Source organism: Tachypleus tridentatus, chromosome 2 (assembly GCF_004210375.1).
Source record: "Tachypleus tridentatus isolate NWPU-2018 chromosome 2, ASM421037v1, whole genome shotgun sequence".
Taxonomy (NCBI): Eukaryota; Metazoa; Arthropoda; class Merostomata; order Xiphosura; family Limulidae; genus Tachypleus; species Tachypleus tridentatus.
In genome coordinates this window covers 46005257-46024205 of record NC_134826.1, presented here as the reverse complement: position 1 = coordinate 46024205, position 18949 = coordinate 46005257, and the positions used below count along the sequence as shown (strand labels likewise).

General features: G+C 36.1%; 1 protein-coding gene across 1 annotated transcript in view; it reads left to right on the top strand.

Moving 5' to 3' along the window:
• Positions 1 to 18949, top strand: part of LOC143242626 (whirlin-like) — a 128433-nt gene that overhangs the window by 97369 nt on the left and 12115 nt on the right. The window contains exon 12 of the mRNA XM_076486105.1: positions 16816 to 17031. Within this exon, the coding sequence (XP_076342220.1) occupies positions 16816 to 17031 (216 nt within the window). The remainder of the gene's footprint in view (positions 1 to 16815; positions 17032 to 18949) is intronic.

Genomic DNA, 18949 nt, shown 5'->3' with positions numbered 1-18949 from the left:
GAAAACACACATAAACACACCTTTAGTTTTGTTGCTCGTTTCGGAACTGTTGATACCTACTTCCTTCCTCTATATATCAAACTGTCTATACTCAGAATGTTAGTTCCTACGTTCGTCAGGGGTGTGGCTATGCTATTTTTTTCCAGGGAACTAGTTTCGGAACTGTTGGTTCCTAAATCTTCATTCTCATTGATATGCTCTTTATCTTAGAAAGTTAAGGTTCCTACATCCATCAACGTCATTGCTACGCTACTTACCCTGGGGTATTTGTTCCGGAACTGTTGGCTTCTAATTACGTCCACCAGTGTCAATGTTATGTTGTTGTTTTTTCTAGAATATTGATTTCGATATTCCAACAGCATCTTTGCTAAGTTGTTTGTTCCCGGACTACTACTTAGGACTTTATAAACGTTTTTATTTGAACTTACACTGTATGAGCTACGCTAATTTCCTGCACAAGGCGAGAAACAGTAATTTTTTTTCTTGAAAATAGTTCAAAATAATGTTTTATTTATTTATTTAAGGGCACAGTAGGGATTCCGTAAGCAATAAAGATACATTTAACGATTTAAAAAAAACAAGAAAAAAAACGTTGGCTTAAACAGTTCCGGGTTTCAAAGATCAAGTCGAGTAAGTTCTACCTAGTTAGGTGGAAATTACAAGTTTTATGTTTGTTGACACGCCCCTAGGGTCCTCAGGCGAGTTTTTATGTCAGGCTACATTTCCTGCCAGCAGTCATACAGGAAGTTAGTTTAGTTTTGAAGAGTGAATATGCATGACTAGTTGTTAGTTTTTTAAAAAGACTTGCGTGACAAATACATCAGTGATATAGTAAAGAACCTTTCGGCACTTTGAGTAATTGATTACATACACAGGTCTCAATATAAAGAAACCATCCTTTCACAGAAAAATAAAAGTTCTTGAAAACCTCTTTAGAGGTCACTCTGCTCCACGAACCCCAACTTTATTAAAAATCACTAGCACAGGCTACTTCCTGGTAAAATGAGACAAAAGAAACGAGACAGATCCCAGACAATTTTGCCCTCCAGTTAAAATGACAGTTGTGCCCCTCACACCCTAATTCCTTAGCACAGTGATCAACTATAGAACGGACCAGACATTTATTAATTTTTAAATTACACCATTAGAACTAGGTGCATGCTCCATTGGAATTTATCAGGGACCCATACATCCCTATAAATTTTCGGTTTTTAAAGTTTTACAATAGGCATGTGACCGAATACCATTTGGAATAACCAAGCACGACTAAATGTCATATCGGTTACAAATCGATTCTAACTTTGTTTTCGGCTTACGTTTATCTGCATTGACGTTGTTTATCGGGTCTAAACTGAGATACTGGAACTTTCGTACACAGTAAGCTACAGGAAATCTACACTCCGATTCGACTCCCACTTCCCCAACTTTTGATCACCTTCAAAATCGAGTGCTAGGGGCAAGTACTATTGACGATATTGAGTATATTCAATGTATGAATTTGTACTTGGAGGGTTACGAGTTTAAGGTTGGCTCGCGTCATGTTGTTGTATTTTCGAGCAACAAAGTTTACCCCACGTGCTCCAGCCTGCTCAAATCTACGATGGGACATAAGCTCTTGACTAAAGTTAAATTGTAACATTAGTAAAATGTCATTCTTCGTTGCATGGTTAAGTTCCCCCTCCTTCCCGAAAAGAAAACCTTAACGAAGTTTTTTTTTTATGAAATATTTTTAGACTTTTTATTCGTGGTTGTTGCAGCCCATATGATCCTGGTTGATTTATTTTCACTTGTCACTTAACCTGTCTGTGTTTTGGTCATGGGGAGGTAGTTAGGGCGCTGTCCCTGTTCTACCAAATATACTCGCTCTTTCAGTCGTGAAGGTGTTATTAAGTGATGGTCAATCCCACTATTCTTTGTGAAGTAGCAGCCCAAGAGTTGGCGATGGATGGTGATGACTAACTGTCTTCTCTCTGGTCTTTAACTGCTAAATTAGGGACAACTAACGCAGATAACCCTCGTGTAGCTTTGCGCGAAGTCCAAAACAAACCAAACCTCTCGGTTACGCATCGGTGTCACAGTAACTAATTACGTAACTTAAGTACTTTGGCTTCCTGTCAATTAGAAACAAGTCGTCAAGGGCTGATTAAAAACTAAAGATATATTTGGACTAAAATGTATAAGAATTTGCAGCCTTTTCGCAATTTCAAAACGTATTTTTGTTAAATCCTCAAGTTACGCTAGAAAATGCTTTCCTTTGTCAAAAAGTGGCCTTACCCCTACGACACAATTTAGATTTGGCATCCATCTGCTTAATCGCTCACTGACGGACGAAATACAGATAAGACGAGAAGATAATATGATACACTCAAAACTGCAGGACCGACTAACCTTCCTTTCATCATGATCGCCAGGGTAGTTTGGCGTATTCCTACCAGAGCTCATGAATAACTTTACGTAGCTTTCAGCAGAACGTGAAATCAAAAACGCTTGAAGGTGTTCATTGATAATCACGAATCTCAGAAAACACTCCCTGGAACCTCCTTGTTGTACTTAAGAAGCTTTTCGAATAAAAATTAGTTTTTGTCCAAGATTTATCATCCATTCACAAGCCATCTGTGTACTTCTCCAGTTATTTCTGACGGACATGACACCAGTCTCTCAATATTAAACGAGAATCAACTACACAAGTCTAGTTTTGCGTGAAAAGTGAGAAAAATCAAAATCTACATTTTTGTGTACCGACTGAGCAGAAATAAAGATAATAAAAACACACTGTTTTCTTCTTCTTCAGTCTTTATATAATTCTAAAGGAGGATAGGAAGGAAAACAAGTGGTTTGTCTACGAAACATGTGTTAAATTAAAAAAAAAATACATTTTTCGACTTGTTTCGGTTTCGTCTTTAATAAAAGTTATTTAATTGTCATCCAATTTCTAGTCGTTCACTCAATTAGCGAAAGAAAGATCTTCAACAGCTGAGCCAGGAATCTGCTGGCAGTACTTTATAAATAATGGAAGTACAAACGAAAGTTATCCAACCTTAGACACAAGTCCTTAAGCTTTTTTTTTTAAGCCGCGGCATAGTGGCTCATAGAGCGGCTCTGAGTTTATTTACACTGCTTTTTTTTTTCTGTGTACTTTAGCTCATGGTTCCGTAGTATCTTGACCGATGTGAAATCTAATTACAGTTTTGGACTCAGAGATCAAAGACTCGTAGATTCGTTTACTATAATCCTGCCTAAAATAATTTCAATTTGACGTAGAATGGTAGTAATCCTGATGAGTAATAAAACTGAGTACACACGCGCACCACGCTTGGCTTTTCTAGTGCGTTAAATTACAGGTGATAAAAAAATGTTCTCATAGATTAATTTACTCTAATCCTGTCTAAAATAATTTTAAGTGCGGTTCCATTTTATTTGGATATTATACAGTTTTTCCTGTTTCTCGAGGTTTGGTTTAGAAGGGAATTGAACTCAGAATGCTACATACCAACTTGATGGTGTGTTGTTAGTTTTTATCATGAATGACGTGTTTGCGAACATCATGGGATTTGAAGCTCATCGGCGAGGAGGGGCAAAATTTTCAGTGAATCACCTGTAGAGAGCAGCAGTGGTATGTTCTATATGAATCAGTTGGAGGTAACAGCAGTGTTATGTTCTAGCTGTAGGTTTTACCGTAGATTGTCGATTTTGTCCAATGGGGAGTTTTTCGCTCGCCTAAAGAGCAACTGGTGAAGAAAACCAGATTTTGACATTCATTTGGTCGCTCCTCAAAACCTGCTGCTCTGTGCAAATGCACGCGCTGCACCCCGTTCGCGTCGGCCATGCCTGTTGCTGATTTAAATTAAATTGTTGAATTTCTTCATCTAATAAACAAGAGTATGTTAGCCCCCACACATAAACACACGTTTAGTTTAACAATTCTGAAGAAAGATTTGGTTTGTTTTGAATTTCGCGCAAAGCTACTCTGGGGCTATCTGCGCTAGTCGTTCCTAATTTAACAGTGTAAGACCAGAGGGAAGGCAGCTAGTCATCGTAACTCATCGCCAACTGTTGGACTACTCTTTTACCAACGAATAGTGGGATTGGTTGTAACTTTATAACGCCCCCACGGTTGAAAGGGCGAGCATGTTTAGTGTGATGGGGATTTGAACCTGCGACCCTCAGATTACAAGTCGAGTGTCTTAACCACCTGGCTATGCCAGGCTCTAAAGAAAGGACTTGATTTCTTTAATTAATAAAGTCCAAAGTAGTAGAGTGTGAGTGTTTAAATCAACTGTACATTACACTGTGTTTTCTCATAAAAATACAGTTTACTTCGTATTTGTGTTATAAAATTGTTTTTGTTAAGGCTATTTTACACCAAGTATTTAAATTAAGGAAGAGACTTGTATTCCACTCATCTCAGCAAACGTGAGACACCAAGCGACCGTCTTTACTCTTTTTTTGTGGTAGACTAGCAGCTAGTCATCATTACCCATCACCCACTGTTGAGTAACTATTGTCACTCTTAATAGTACGATTTGACCCGCGCCCTCAAAGACACAAGACATGTATTTTTTATTTATTTTTTTTTGGCGATAACGTGCTGCGAGCAAAGAATCTTCAAATCCATGATCAGGCACTTTAATCACTGACCCGCGCTCGACTTCAGCCAATGAGATGATCATATTACACACTATAATAGACTGTGCACTACCGAGGATAATGTGAGAGACCTACTAAGTAAAGTTTGGAAAAGGGAAGCTCATGTTAGGTGCTAAAGCGTTATTTTAAAGAATTAAAAAGACTTACAAAGTAGCGTGTTAAGGCGTGCGACTCGTAATCTGAGGGTCGCGGGTTCGCATCTCTGTCGCGCCAAACATGCTCACCCTTTCAGCCGTGTGGGCGTTATAATGTTACGATCAATCCAACTATTCTTTGGTAAACGAGTAGCCCAAGAGTTGGCGGTGGATGGTGATGACTAGCTACCTTCCCTCTAGTTTTACAGTGCTAAATTAGAGACGGCTAGCACAAATAGCCCTCGAGTAGCTTTGTGCGAAATTCAAAATAAACAAACAAAGTAGATGAGGAGAAGGCTACTTATCCCTTGTTGTGCACAAAGTTGCACGTGTTTTCTATGCTTTGCCTACCACAGGTATCAAACACAGATTTTTAGCGTTATAAACTCTTAGACTTATTACTAAGCCACGAAAGAGGGGGGGAGTGTTGCTGCTCGAAACAGTACGAGATCCAAAACACACGTTTGTCCAGTTTGTGCCTAAGTTCAGCTCTCAGCATCCGTAAACGTTTATGTAGCTATTTAAATGTAGAATCACAATTGTTCACTACGTGTTTTAGGGTAATTACCTTCACGAGCTTACCACGAGAAAGTTTAGGGTTTGTAAGGCTGTGAAAGTGTTTCTGAGCCTTAAAATTAGTCTCCACACGCATTAAGTAAACATCAAATAAACACGACCTGAATTCAACACCACCTCAAAGTAAGTTATCATAACGAGAACAACAGTTTAAACACTGCATAACCATAAGGAGAACAATGTTTCTGACCAGAATTACACCTTTTTGTGAATGTATAACTATCAACAAGTTAAACAGAGACCAGCATGTAGACACATGTTGTAATGACACCGTTATTGTTGCTTTTTAGAATAACCAATTTTCTATTGGGAATTGTAAAAAACAGTAGTTCTTTTTAAACTTCTTAAATAGTAGTTTTATATATTTCTATTATGGACTTCGTTAAGGTATAATTTACCAGCTCCAAACCTCCTCTAACATACACAATTTCTAAGCGACATAAATGGTGGTGTGCCATTTGTTCCACTTGGATTCAATATAGGCGAACTCTTTTTTTTTTTAAGAACATGAACTAGGCCAAGCCTCCTTCACTTATCCAACAGATAGAACAAGACCGTGTCCGCCATTATATTCGGAATTTCATATTCAAATCGACTTCGAAGAGGTTTGACGAGAACTGGTTAAGTATACGAGAACAATCGAACAGTGGAGGAGTAATCCCACATATTGACCTCGTGGCCTTGAACTACTGATAGGCGCACTAGGTGGCGCCAAGTTTACTAGTTTTCAAAACTGGTCTGCTGTCACTGTTTATACATCGATACATTTTTCAGAAGAGCTTCCACGTGGTTTAGGAAATCTTTAGAATTAAGGTTTCCTGTGTTTACGAAACCATGAACCAGTACCATTAAATAGACTTCTTTACACTTTTATTTGATTAATTAAAAAAAAACACTAAGCGAATCAGAAAACACTTTCAAGATCTTCTATTAGGTCCTGTAGTACACGTGCATTTATATTTAAAAAAATTAAACTTTGTGAGAAACCGAAAGACCCCACACCAGGAAACGTGCTATATTTATCTTCCGTGTAACGAGGACATAGAAATATTCGAATTAACATTAAAATTCTACACATCCATCGAACCACCTTCACCATATTACAGTGGCGTAACTACAAAAGATGGGTCTCCCGCATACAAGGTAAACAGAGCTTTTAAATTTGTCCTTATAACTGTCGTTACCATTTCAGCCCCCTTTCTACCCCTTTTTCACCTCATAATTGTGGTAGCAAGCACGCTTAACTCCACTGCCTAATTAACAATCTATGTAAATCAAAACGTGCTACAAGCTTCCAGTTACCATGATATCACATTGGTTGTGAGTACATGGAATAATGACAAACAACTCGTAGGTAAGAGATTTCAGAAGATAAACATAGCACATTGAAATATACAAGTTATTTTACTATTATTTCAACTACCTAGTGGTACGCTTACGGACTTATAATGCTAAAAATCAGGATTCGATCCCAGCAGTGCGTACCACGCACGTGTAACTCTTTGCTTCTGAATTTCTTTGCTTATTTCGAATTCATTGTTGGATATTTTCCCCCTTTATTAAACACACGCTATATGTTTGTTTGCTTGAAATTAAGCACAAAGCTACACAATGGGCTATCAGTGCTCTGTCCATCACGTTGTCGAAACCAGGTTTATAGCGGTGTGAGTCCGCAAACATTCCGCTGTGCCACTGGGAGAAGACACACAAAATGTGTTGTATCTCTGTCCTCAGTTATAGAAGATTCATGTAATTCTCAAATTATTAGAAATCTGGTTTCCCAGTAAATCAACGAAAAGTTTAGGATTTGCAATGCTAAAATCCGAGGTTTGATTCCTTGCAGTGGACAAAGCACAAGTAGCCCATTGTATAATTTTGCTCTGAAACAACAATAACAACTAATTAAAAACTGAGTTCAAATGGAAGAGCATGCTATCAAGTAGGTAACAGGAAAACGTAAAAACGGCATATGGTAGGTACACAAGAAGAAGTAGTAACAGCATATGGTAGGTACACAAGAAGAAGTAGTAACGGCATATGGTAGGTACACAGGAAGAAGTAGCGACGGCACACGGCTGGTATACATGAAAGAAAATAGTAGAAAAAATAGCGATGGAATATGGTAGATATACAGGGGAGTCGAAGTGGCGTATAGTGAAAACACAGGAAAAGTAGCAGTAGGATATGGTAGGTGCATATGAAAAGTAGTTCTGGCATATGATAGGTATACAAGGAAAAGAGTAGCGATGGCATATGGCTGGTATACATGAAAAAGTAGCAGTGACATATGGTTAGTACACGGGAAAAGTAGCGATGACATATAGTAGGTGCATATGAAAAGTACCTCTGGCATATGGTAGGTATACAAGGAAAAGAGTAGCGATTGCATATGGCTTGTATACATGAAAGAGTAGCAGTGGCATATGGTAGAAATAAAAGGAAAAGTATCGATGGAATATATGAGACACACAGGAAAAGTAGCAGTGGCATTAGCGGTGGCATATGGTAAGTACACAGGAAAGGTAGCAGCGACATTAGCGGTGGCATATGGTAAGTACACAGGAAAGGTAGCAGCGACATTAGCGGTAACATATGGTAAGTACACAGGAAAGGTAGCAGCGACATTAGCGGTGGCATATGGTAAGTACACAGGAAAAGTAGCAACGGCATTAGCGGTAACATATGGTAAGTACACAGGAAAAGTAGCAGCGGCATTAGCGGTGGCATATGGTAGGTATACATGATAAAAGTACAAATGTTAACTACGGTTCATTAAAGCTAATAATATTATATATATATATTTCCACTTTAAACAGTTTTTGTTTCTTTTGTTCTGATAGCTAAGCACGCAGTTACACTAAATGTAATGTATTAAATTATTCTATTATTTTAAGTTACTGAATTACGACATCACTAACAATCAGATGTTTAACAATAAACAAACTCCTTGGTTTTGCTCATACAAACTAAGTTATGTCACACGCATGCCACACAGTTCAATTGCGAGGCGGTTTCAAGTCCGTGTGCGGATTATGATATTCCTTCACGAATAAAGATCGAAAGTTCTAATGTGGTATATGGATGTATTAGGTTGAGGAATAATTCGTGAGCGTTTTTAAATAATTTCATTCAAGCATTACATGCAAGACTATACAATACTTCAATGCATGAACACATTACACCCAAAACATTATGATACTTTATTTCATGTAATACCTAGGTATATAGTATGCATTGTTTTAAACGAAATTGCAAGAAATTAAATGCGAAAAGCAGATGGTGTCGAAAATGCTCGATTTTGTCCACTTGACATTCCATTTAATGAGCTGAAAATGAAAGCAAAAATTAAAGACATATGAAAATCAAACACACCATCTATTAGAGCAAAAAATTATCTACCAAATGACATGAAATATTTTGCGAAAGCGTTTCATTTATGAATATATTTTTTTAACTTGAAAAAACGCTCACGAATTATTCCTCAACCCAATAAATATCCTAAATCTCCTTTGTTGGTTACATTAGATCTACCGCTAGGTGGTTAATAGTTTGTACACAAGAACGTAGAAATTTAAACCCCAAATGACTTTCAAGTATTAAGAAGCATGCACTGAATGAATGTAATAACTCTATAGGTACGAGACAATTTAAATGACATGTAACGGTAATAAAACAAGAAATATTAACCCCGTATGAAAAAATAAATAATAGATCAATAAACTTAAACCGGAATTGAGCGAGCGAAATAGGGCAGTTCATTTAATATTAGATCATTTACTGTCAGAATAATCTACCATTGTTTTTGTTCAATGATTGTATTTTATGAAATTACAATCATTTACTTTGTGAGCTAGATATACTATACTAACTGCAGTTTATTGGTTAACGTAACGGAAATGAATTTCTCTCTTTATACATTACTTGTAGCACAGTTACAAATACATGTTGCTTCTCTTATTCTGTTTGCCAACTACAACAGAAATTTCAAAATTCTCTATCAACCTTCGTTGTGACGCAGAAATTCGTTGGCTACAAAGCATGCGCATAAAGGCCATGATATCCTTATGGAACGTGGGTCTCAGATGTTCAGTGAATGGAAGTTTAAACACGTTTCTTTTCCGTTTTTGTTAAAATCGCTCGTGTTAACAACAAATTTACCAAAGCAGAAACACTTTGCGTAAATGACGATCGAACAAAAAATAGACTCAGGGCTTGTTTCATTGCTACTTATAATGGCACCAAAAAGAATCGTCTGGATGTAGACAGCGAAAGCGAAAACTGATTTGTGTTGTGAGAAATTAAAGAAAGAAACAGACTTATAGATCCATAACTAGTCAAATAATATCTTCTATATAGACGTGTAGATCTATAAACATTCAAAAGAGCGTTTTTTTCATGGTGCCTCCATTCATTATAACGTTGATAACTATAATATACAGGGTGTCCGGAAAGTCACTGTGCACTTATATATTTATTAGCAGACAAAACTGCACAGTGACTTTCCGAACACCCTGTATAAAGCTAGGTTTGTGTCTGCTTGTTCGACCTATAAGAACCTATAATAGTAGGCCTATAAACATATGAAATCAGTGTACACGGGTTAAAGGTTTGTGACGTCACATTTTTAGGGCTATTGAAAACTTTGTAACTATTTTATTCCACAGAAGGTGGCCCGAATTTTTTTATCTGATTTAAGCGGAAATTACGTCAGCAAAATGTAGGTGCAGTTTGTTTGTTTTTGAATATCGCGCAAAGCTACACAAGGACTATCTGCGATAGCCGTCCCTAATTTAGAAGTGTAAGATTAAAGGGAAGGCAACTAGTCAACACCACCCACCGCCAACTGTTGGGCTACTCTTTTACTAATGAATATTGGGATTGAACGAAACATTATAACGCCCCCATGGCTGATAGGGCGAGCATGTTTGGTGTGACGGGATTCAAACCCGCGACCCTCGGATTACGAGTCGAGTGCCTTAACCACCTGGTCATGCCGGGCCCGTATGTACAGTTTATAGAGAGGTGTGTTGCCGTTGCGGTGTCAGAATAAAAATTCACCAAACAAGTTTAACTTTGTTATAGAATATAAAAGTTAAACCCGTGAAATTCTGCAAAAAATAAATTTATTTATTTTTGGAAGGGAATTAGGTATAACGCTTATTGTTTACCTCCGAGTAAAATGGCGAACAAAAGAATTAACAATTTTAATCTCCAATCACAAGCAGCAAAACATTTATTTGTTAGTTTCACGTTAAGCTACACATAGGGGAATATGTGCTCTACCCACCACGGGTATCACAACCCGGTTTTTCTAGTGTTGTAAATCCGAAGACATACAGTTGTGCCGCTGGAGGACAGCAAAACGTTTCCAATAAAAGCCACAGGGTGCGACTGCATGAGAAAGGGAAACAAACACATCTTGACAACTAACAAAAAACACACACTGTTCACGATCAAGCCGAGACTGTGTAAGAAAGGTAATTTCATAGAAACAGTGACCATGCAAAAAACATTAAAAACACGAGTCCTTGTTTGATACTTTCTGTTCAAAATCAGGCCCTCTAGTTTAGGTAATATCTAATAGCTAGTGGACTATAAATATTTAGTAGAAGCTTTATTCGAAAGGCACATTAGGTCACTGGCACAAGCAAATGATACATTTCTCCTGGGCAGATTACCAGTTAATCGCAGGTTAACCCCCAGCTGTACTATTTGAGTAGTGTCAAAGCAAGTATAAAAATCTTGCTTAAGAAACAACGCCTAGGCAGAAGTAAACAATCAAATCGCAACCGAACATTTAAGAATTCAAACCAATAGTCATTAGATTACACCATTACACGATCAAGCCGAGACTGTGTAAGAAAGGTAATTTCATAGAAACAGTGACCATGCAAAAAACATTAAAAACACGAGTCCTTGTTTGATACTTTCTGTTCAAAATCAGGCCCTCTAGTTTAGGTAATATCTAATAGCTAGTGGACTATAAATATTTAGTAGAAGCTTTATTCGAAAGGCACATTAGGTCACTGGCACAAGCAAATGATACATTTCTCCTGGGCAGATTACCAGTTAATCGCAGGTTAACCCCCAGCTGTACTATTTGAGTAGTGTCAAAGCAAGTATAAAAATCTTGCTTAAGAAACAACGCCTAGGCAGAAGTAAACAATCAAATCGCAACCGAACAATTAAGAATTCAAACCAATAGTCATTAGATTACACCATCCTTACATTCAAATAAGCCTTCCTTCTAGTGCCTTGACTCACTCGTAGGTCCATAATATTCAAAGGGTCGTCTTTGTAGTACCAAAATTTATAGAGAAACATGCATTCGGACAAGCCTGTTTTAAATAAATCTAGACACTCTTAATGGACATCTTATTTTATTTAGACTATAAAACCAAGAATACTCAGAGGCCGTTTTCCAATTACCTAAACTTGTCTATTCACAAATTTTCACAGGAGGTTTTTAGCATTCTTACTCATAAACAAGAAGAGATTCAGAGGAACACATGTTCTAACGTACATGACGTTTTGTTTAGTATATAAAAGAACAGAGGAACACATGTTCTAACGTACATGACGTTTTGTTTAGTATATAAATGCATAGATGATTCTGAGCTTCGCAGAACCCTAATTCAGGTACTTGAACTCACAAAACTATAAATTTAGTGTTACACTTAGTCTAGTGCACACACGCGTGGTCTTGCAAATATTCATAGAGTTTATTTTCTTTTGTTTGTGTGATAATCGATTCATAAATATTCAGAAAAAAATATTTAAAAAACATTGTTAAAATGTAAGTTATACAACATGTGTGTTTTAAGTTCCCGTCACCGTATGTGTAACAAATTATTGGGAAATCTCACTAGTTGTCTAGCGAGAACATGCGACAGAAAATGTAGTGTAGGAAAGAAAAATACATGTTTTGGAGCTCAATTCCATAAGACAGATTTGATAAGGATTCGATATATATATTTATCTTCCCGCAAGAGCGCAAGTTTTATGTATGTACATAATTTGTATTCTCGTGAAAAAGTCAAACGTCAAAGTTTAAGCCGAAAATAGCCTTATTTTTTACATACGTTAGTAGAATATCACTCCCTATATAATAATAATAATAATAATAATAATAAATTTATTAAGCAATAAATTAGACACAAAAAATCAAATATCAATATAAAACCATCAACAAAGAGTTAACTCGTCCTGTGATGGTTAAACACATAATAATGTAAAATCAAAACTTACAAAATCAATATAAAGTTCCCAGAATATTATCATCAGTATTTAAGATCCATTGTTTTAAGTATTTCTTTTGATTAACACGATTAATAGAAGATCTTATACTATAAGGAATAAAATTATGAATACGAGGTGCCAAATAAAGATATTGATGAAGTGTAACTGTTTTACGTGGTGTGGGTACATTAATTGGAAAAAAAGATTGAAGTCGTGTAAAATATGAAGTGACTTTAAAAGGCCTATTAAAAGAAACATGCAATGTAGATAAAGCTAAAAAATATAAATAAAGTTTATCATATGAAAGAGGGGAGTTAAATTACTGAAATCAGTATCAAGCCTATGAGTAAAAATAAGAGAGAAAACACTTTTGCAACTTGTGAATAGGAATTAAAAAAGTCTTATATGTGCCACCCCAAATTGAAATACAATATTGTAAGAAAGATTGAAAGAGAGCATAATATACACTTAACAAAATATGATAAGGAGCACAATGACTAAGTTCAAAATTAGCATAGAACTATATTTTAATTTATTAACTAAAGAATTAATATGAAATTGCCAATTTAATTTTCGATCTAAAATAATTCCTAAATATTTAACAGAGGAAACTTGAGTCAATTTGGGACACTTACAATTAGGGTAAGTATAACAATCACTAGAATGATAAAAAATAGAAGGAAAAGCTGGAATGACACCATAAAGGTTAAACTGAAGAAGAAAAGATTTAGATATATTTAAGGATAAGTCATTACAGAAAAGCCAATTTTAATTTTATTAAGATCACTAGAAATAATGGCTTCATTAATTAGATTTGGCTTACTATAAACAACAGCAATATCATCGGCATAGGCTTGGATATCTCCAAAAAACTGTTGGTAAAGAATATCATTTATATAAATGAGAAATAATAAAGGACCCAGAACAGAACCTTGTGGTACTCCAACATTAATTGTAAGCCAATCACTATAATTATTATGGATACAAACTGATTGCTTTCTATTGTGAAAGTAAGAAAAAAACCAATCAAAACAATGCCTCTAAAACCATAATAAGATAATTTATTTAACAATATTTTATGATTAACAGAATCAAAAGCTTTGGCTAAGTCAAGAAAAACAGCAATTGGATGAAGATCAGAATCTAAAGCTTCTGTAATACTTCCCACAAGTTTAGCAACAGCAACCTCCGTTCCAAGCCCAGGCCGAAAGCCAAATTGAGAAGGAGACAAAACTGAATGTCTATCAAGAAATGATAAAATTCTAATCTTCATAGATTTTCAAATAGTTTAGAGAAATGTATTAATAAGGAAATAGGTCTATAATTCGTAAAATCAGAAATATTACCAGATTTATAAATAGGAATGACCAATGATAACTTTAAAGCATTAGGAAACTTCCCTTGAGTAAAAGATAAATTAATTAAAAAAAGTCAAAATTGGTGCAAAAAGATTAGCATTAGCTTTCAAAATCTTAACCGAAACACCATCTACACCATTAGAAGCTGAATTTGATAAGGAGAAAATATTATTCATAGTTTCAGATACAGTAACAGGATATAGGTAACAAGAAGAAGAAGGAGCAGGAGGCATGCCCTGAGAACAAAATTTAGGATTGGAGCAAGTAGATTTAGCAACATTAACAAAAAATAATTCAAATCAGATAAATCAGTAGTACCAAAATTACAAAATTTCTTATTTTTTTTTTTAACATCAATAATAGAGTTAACAATATTCCAATTCTGTTTAATAGTTTTAGCATTCTTAAACAGGTTATGATAATAAGTCCATTTAGTCTTACGGGTCAAGCTAACAACATAATTCCTTAAACACTTAAATCTAATCTTTAGATAAATATCATCAGGAAATTGATGTACTTTCTTTTTTAACTTATCTCTTTTAATCATTAACAAAACCAATTCACTGGTAATCCATGGCTTAATTTTTCTAAACTTTCGTGACACAGAAACAGTAGTAGTACAACTATATATATAAACAAATTCAAATTTTTTTTTAAATCGAGAGCTATTAGTTCGATGGTGGAGATCAGACTGGTATCATTGTCAATGTACAACTCTTCATAATAAAGCATAGTGGGAGGTCAGCACTTATTTCAAATTTCACCTTATACAACAGTGTGGATAAAGTACGAGAAAATTACGGTATTCTGACTGCAGGGAGATATAGACATTGATTCAGGAACGTGACTTTTTAGGCAGTACTTCATCTTTCAGCAAGGCTATGGTCGCAAACAAACGGTAGTAAGAGTGAAACTGTATTTTGACGGTAAAGAGGCCAATGGAACATTCATAAGCCTGAAAAACTTCCTAACATAGACGTTTTTAGGGGCTGTATGAACTTTTGTAAAAACTGGGAAAGCCAGAAAGCAACTAGACAACTGGACAACATTTGTTACACTTCTATAATCAATCACCGGTACTGTATGGCAGCATGTAAGAGACTAGTGCACAATACAACATACATTTTTATCGTTAATAAATACACGATGTAAGAAACTAGTGCACAATACAACATACATTTTTATTGTTAATAAATACACGATGTAAGAAACTAGTGCACAATACAACATGTTTTCGGAATTTTTACTACTTGCAGTGATGAATGAAATAACCAAGATATTTGAATGGTGAAAGATTCTCATATTAAATATACTGAAAAAACTACGAGTGTTGGAGAGTACAGAGGACAAGGACAGTTTAGTCACTGGCATCAAGGAACAGTTTCTTTCATGGATGAGCGATTAAAAAAGTATAAGTAATTCCCTCAGAAGTTTAGGAACAGAACTAAGTGTATGACTCTTTAGGAATACTTTCCTGGAGTAGCTGTTGGAGTGAATTAGATAGCAGGACCCAAGGTTCAAATGAAAGATTGTTGGAGACATAATTAGATTAACAGGTAGGCTGGCTGCGAAAGATAGGCTCTATTTATGAAGGTTGTGTAGTAGGATGATTGGGAAAGCTATCCTCTAAAGTTAATTTAAAATAGACTTATACAGTAGTGAAGAATCCCGAGGAATTGGGAATAAATCAATAAATAGGACAACAAGAGGCTTATAAATAGGGAATTTAAATCACAACAAGTTACATAATAATTTTAAGGATACACCTGTCAGATTTAAATTTGGACACATACAGTAGATTGAAGAATAAGCATAACTGATATTATTCTAATTTTAGAAATCTAGTTAAAATGTAAGACTATGATATAATGGAGATTACGTGATTACATTTGGAGAACATTGATAATATGAAATACTTTGAAATTTGATATCATGAGTTATTTGATAATAACATATTTTGTAAGGAGGTAATGGAGTAGTTCTTTATATAAGAGATAAAATGCATTTCGTTGGAATTGAAAATATAATCAATTGTAGCCAAGAAGATGAACTGGCGTGAATTACAATAAAGGGTTTAAAGGATATAATTTATTTTAGTTAACAGTTTTTACGGCCCGGCACAGCCAGGTTGTTAAGGCACTCGACTCTAATCTAATCCGAGGGTCGCGGTTTCGAATCCCCGTCACACCAAACATATTTATTCCTTTTAGTTGTAGAGGCATTATAATGCAATAGTCAATCCTACTATTCGTTGGTGAAAGAGTGACCTAAGAGTTAGCATTGAGTGGTGATGACTAGCTGACTACCTTCCCTCTAGTTTTACACTGCTAAATTAGGGACGGCTAGCGCAGATAACATTCGTGTAACTTCCAAAACCAAACAGTTTTTATAAATCACTTGACCAGGCAAGTTTTCCAACAGGATGACTGACTTACGAAAGGAGTTGCCATCAGTAGTAGTGGAGGATGGAACTTTATAGAAGTTTAAAAAAGACAGTTGGGAATTTTCTGTAAAAGAAACGGTTGCTTTAAACGTCTGTTTATCTTAAGAGTTGATATGCAAGGACATCCTTGAAGGACCTCACCATATCTTGTTGTCCATATTCATGTTACGTGTTTGTTTCCTTAATGGAATTCAGCACTGTATGTATTGTTGCTGAAATGTAGCTTTTTGATGCAGTAATCTTAAAACGATTTTGGAGCAAATAAATACTGAATTGAATATTTTAAAAACTTTTACTCAAAGTACTAACATAAATAGGGTTGCATATATAAAATTCTAGCTATCCATTTATCCTCATTTAACGATGAGAAGTTGTTCATGCTATGATATTAAAATATGACATTTGGTATGTTTGACAGCCTCGACCATTTACATTTGCACGACTTGACTGCAAATCATCTAGTTCACCGTCTAGTAATAGTATTCAGGAAACTTGCTACAATTGGCTACAAGTTCCTCACACTAGAGTGCGCCGTCATCGCTCTCTCCCGGATCCTCATGCAATTTGTACTAGTAAATCTCAGGAATTAGAGCTTCCTCAGCACCAACATAGAAGTGCCTCCATGAGACTTCCGGTAAGTAATTCAGAACAGAGATAAAGTAATGATTTTGGTAAAATTTTGCAAAAAAAAAAAAAATTGCAATGTGAATAACTGTCAAAATACGGTAACTCAAACAAATACGAATAACAATATAAATTACTGATAAAACAAACATAACGCATCAAACGAGAGAAAAAGGTTCGGTTTGTTTTGAATTTCGTCTAAAACTACACAAGGGCTACCTGCGCTATTCGTCCCCAGTATAGCAGTGTAAGGCTAGAGGAAAGCCAGCTAGTTATCACTACCCACCGTAAAAGTATAACGAGACTGACCGTCACGTTATAACGTCCCCATGACTGAAAGGAGGACGAGCGTATTTAGGGTGGCGGATTTTCGAACCCAATACTCTCAAACTGCGAGTCGAGCGCCTAACCAATGCCAGGCCCGAGAGAAATAGACAAGGATAAAACTAACGCTCGCTTGTAAAAAGTAGGCTTCAAGCACTTTGCCTACCAATATGTCTACCATTTAATTGAATTGATTTATATTTGTACTGTGAAAAAACTGAGTTTTACTTTTCTGTTCAGCGCTTCGTTTATTTTTCTTCCTCGTACTCTGAAGGTCGTTGTTAACAAGTCGGTTTCATTTAACGAGACTGAAACAATAACTATTAATGAATGCTCTTTCTGTCTTATTTATAATGGTAACTTACACAATTCTTAAACTGGGATCCGCGAGGATACTCCAGTGGGTTTAGTTTGGTTTGTTTTGAATTTCGCGCAAAGCTACAAGAGGGCTATGTGCACTAGCCATCCCTAATTTTGCAGTGTAAGACTAGAGAGAAAGCAGCTAGTAACCACCACCCACAGCCACCAACTCTTGGGCTACTCTTTTACCAACGAATAGTGGGACTAACCGTAACATTACAACGCCCCCACAGCTGAAAAGGCGAGCATGTTTGGTGTGACCGGGATTCGAACCGACGACCCCAGATTACGAGTCGAGTGCCTTAACCACCTGGCAATGCCGGGCCACTCCAGTTGGTCTGCGAATCATGTTCGAAATTTCATAAAACTTTTTAGAAAAAAGATTTATAAAATAAAAATATATATCGTAAAATTAAATTCGTACAAATTAAAGTATCTAATTTTGGAAACAGGCTCTTCGTGTACACAGAATCTTTTTTTTAATCAAGATAAAAACACTGATGCGTTTGCAGGTCCGCTTAAATAGTAAATTAAATTAAAAAGGGTTCTCGGGTTAATAAAGTTTGAAGTCCCCCGCTGGATTTACAACGCTCAACTCAGAGGTTCTTTTCCCCTCTGTTGACATGTGTGTGTGTGTGTTTTTCTTACAGCAAAGAAACATCGGGCTGTCTGCTGTGTCCACCGAAGGGAATCGAACCATACATACATGCAAAGTTTCGAATACAGCTGTATTAGACGGTTAAAAGAGTAAAATTTCCATTAAAACGGGCCCGGCATGGCCATGTGGTTAAGACGCTCGACTCATAATCCGCGGGTCGCTGATTCGAATTCCCGTCACACCAAACATGTTCGCCCTTTCAGCCATGGGACATTATAATGTGACGGTCAATCCCACTAGTCATTGGTAAAAGAGTAGCCCAAGAGTTGGCGTTAGGTGTTGATGACTAATTGCCTTCTCTCTCTTTTAGTCTTACACTGCTAAATTAGGGACGGCTAGCGCAGACAGCCTTCGTGTAGCTTTTCGCGAAATTCAAACAAAGCAAAACCAAATCCATTAAAACGTATATTTTTATAAGAACTTCAAACCTTTTTCGATTCTGGTTCGTATGCAGAAAAACTTGATTACGTGTAAAGTTTTAACTTATTCAGGGTTCATCTGAAAAAAAGCATGGAATAGACAGAACATTGTGAAACAGACTTTTAACTCTCACCGGTGCCATGTCTCTAATAAAGCTTATTTCTAA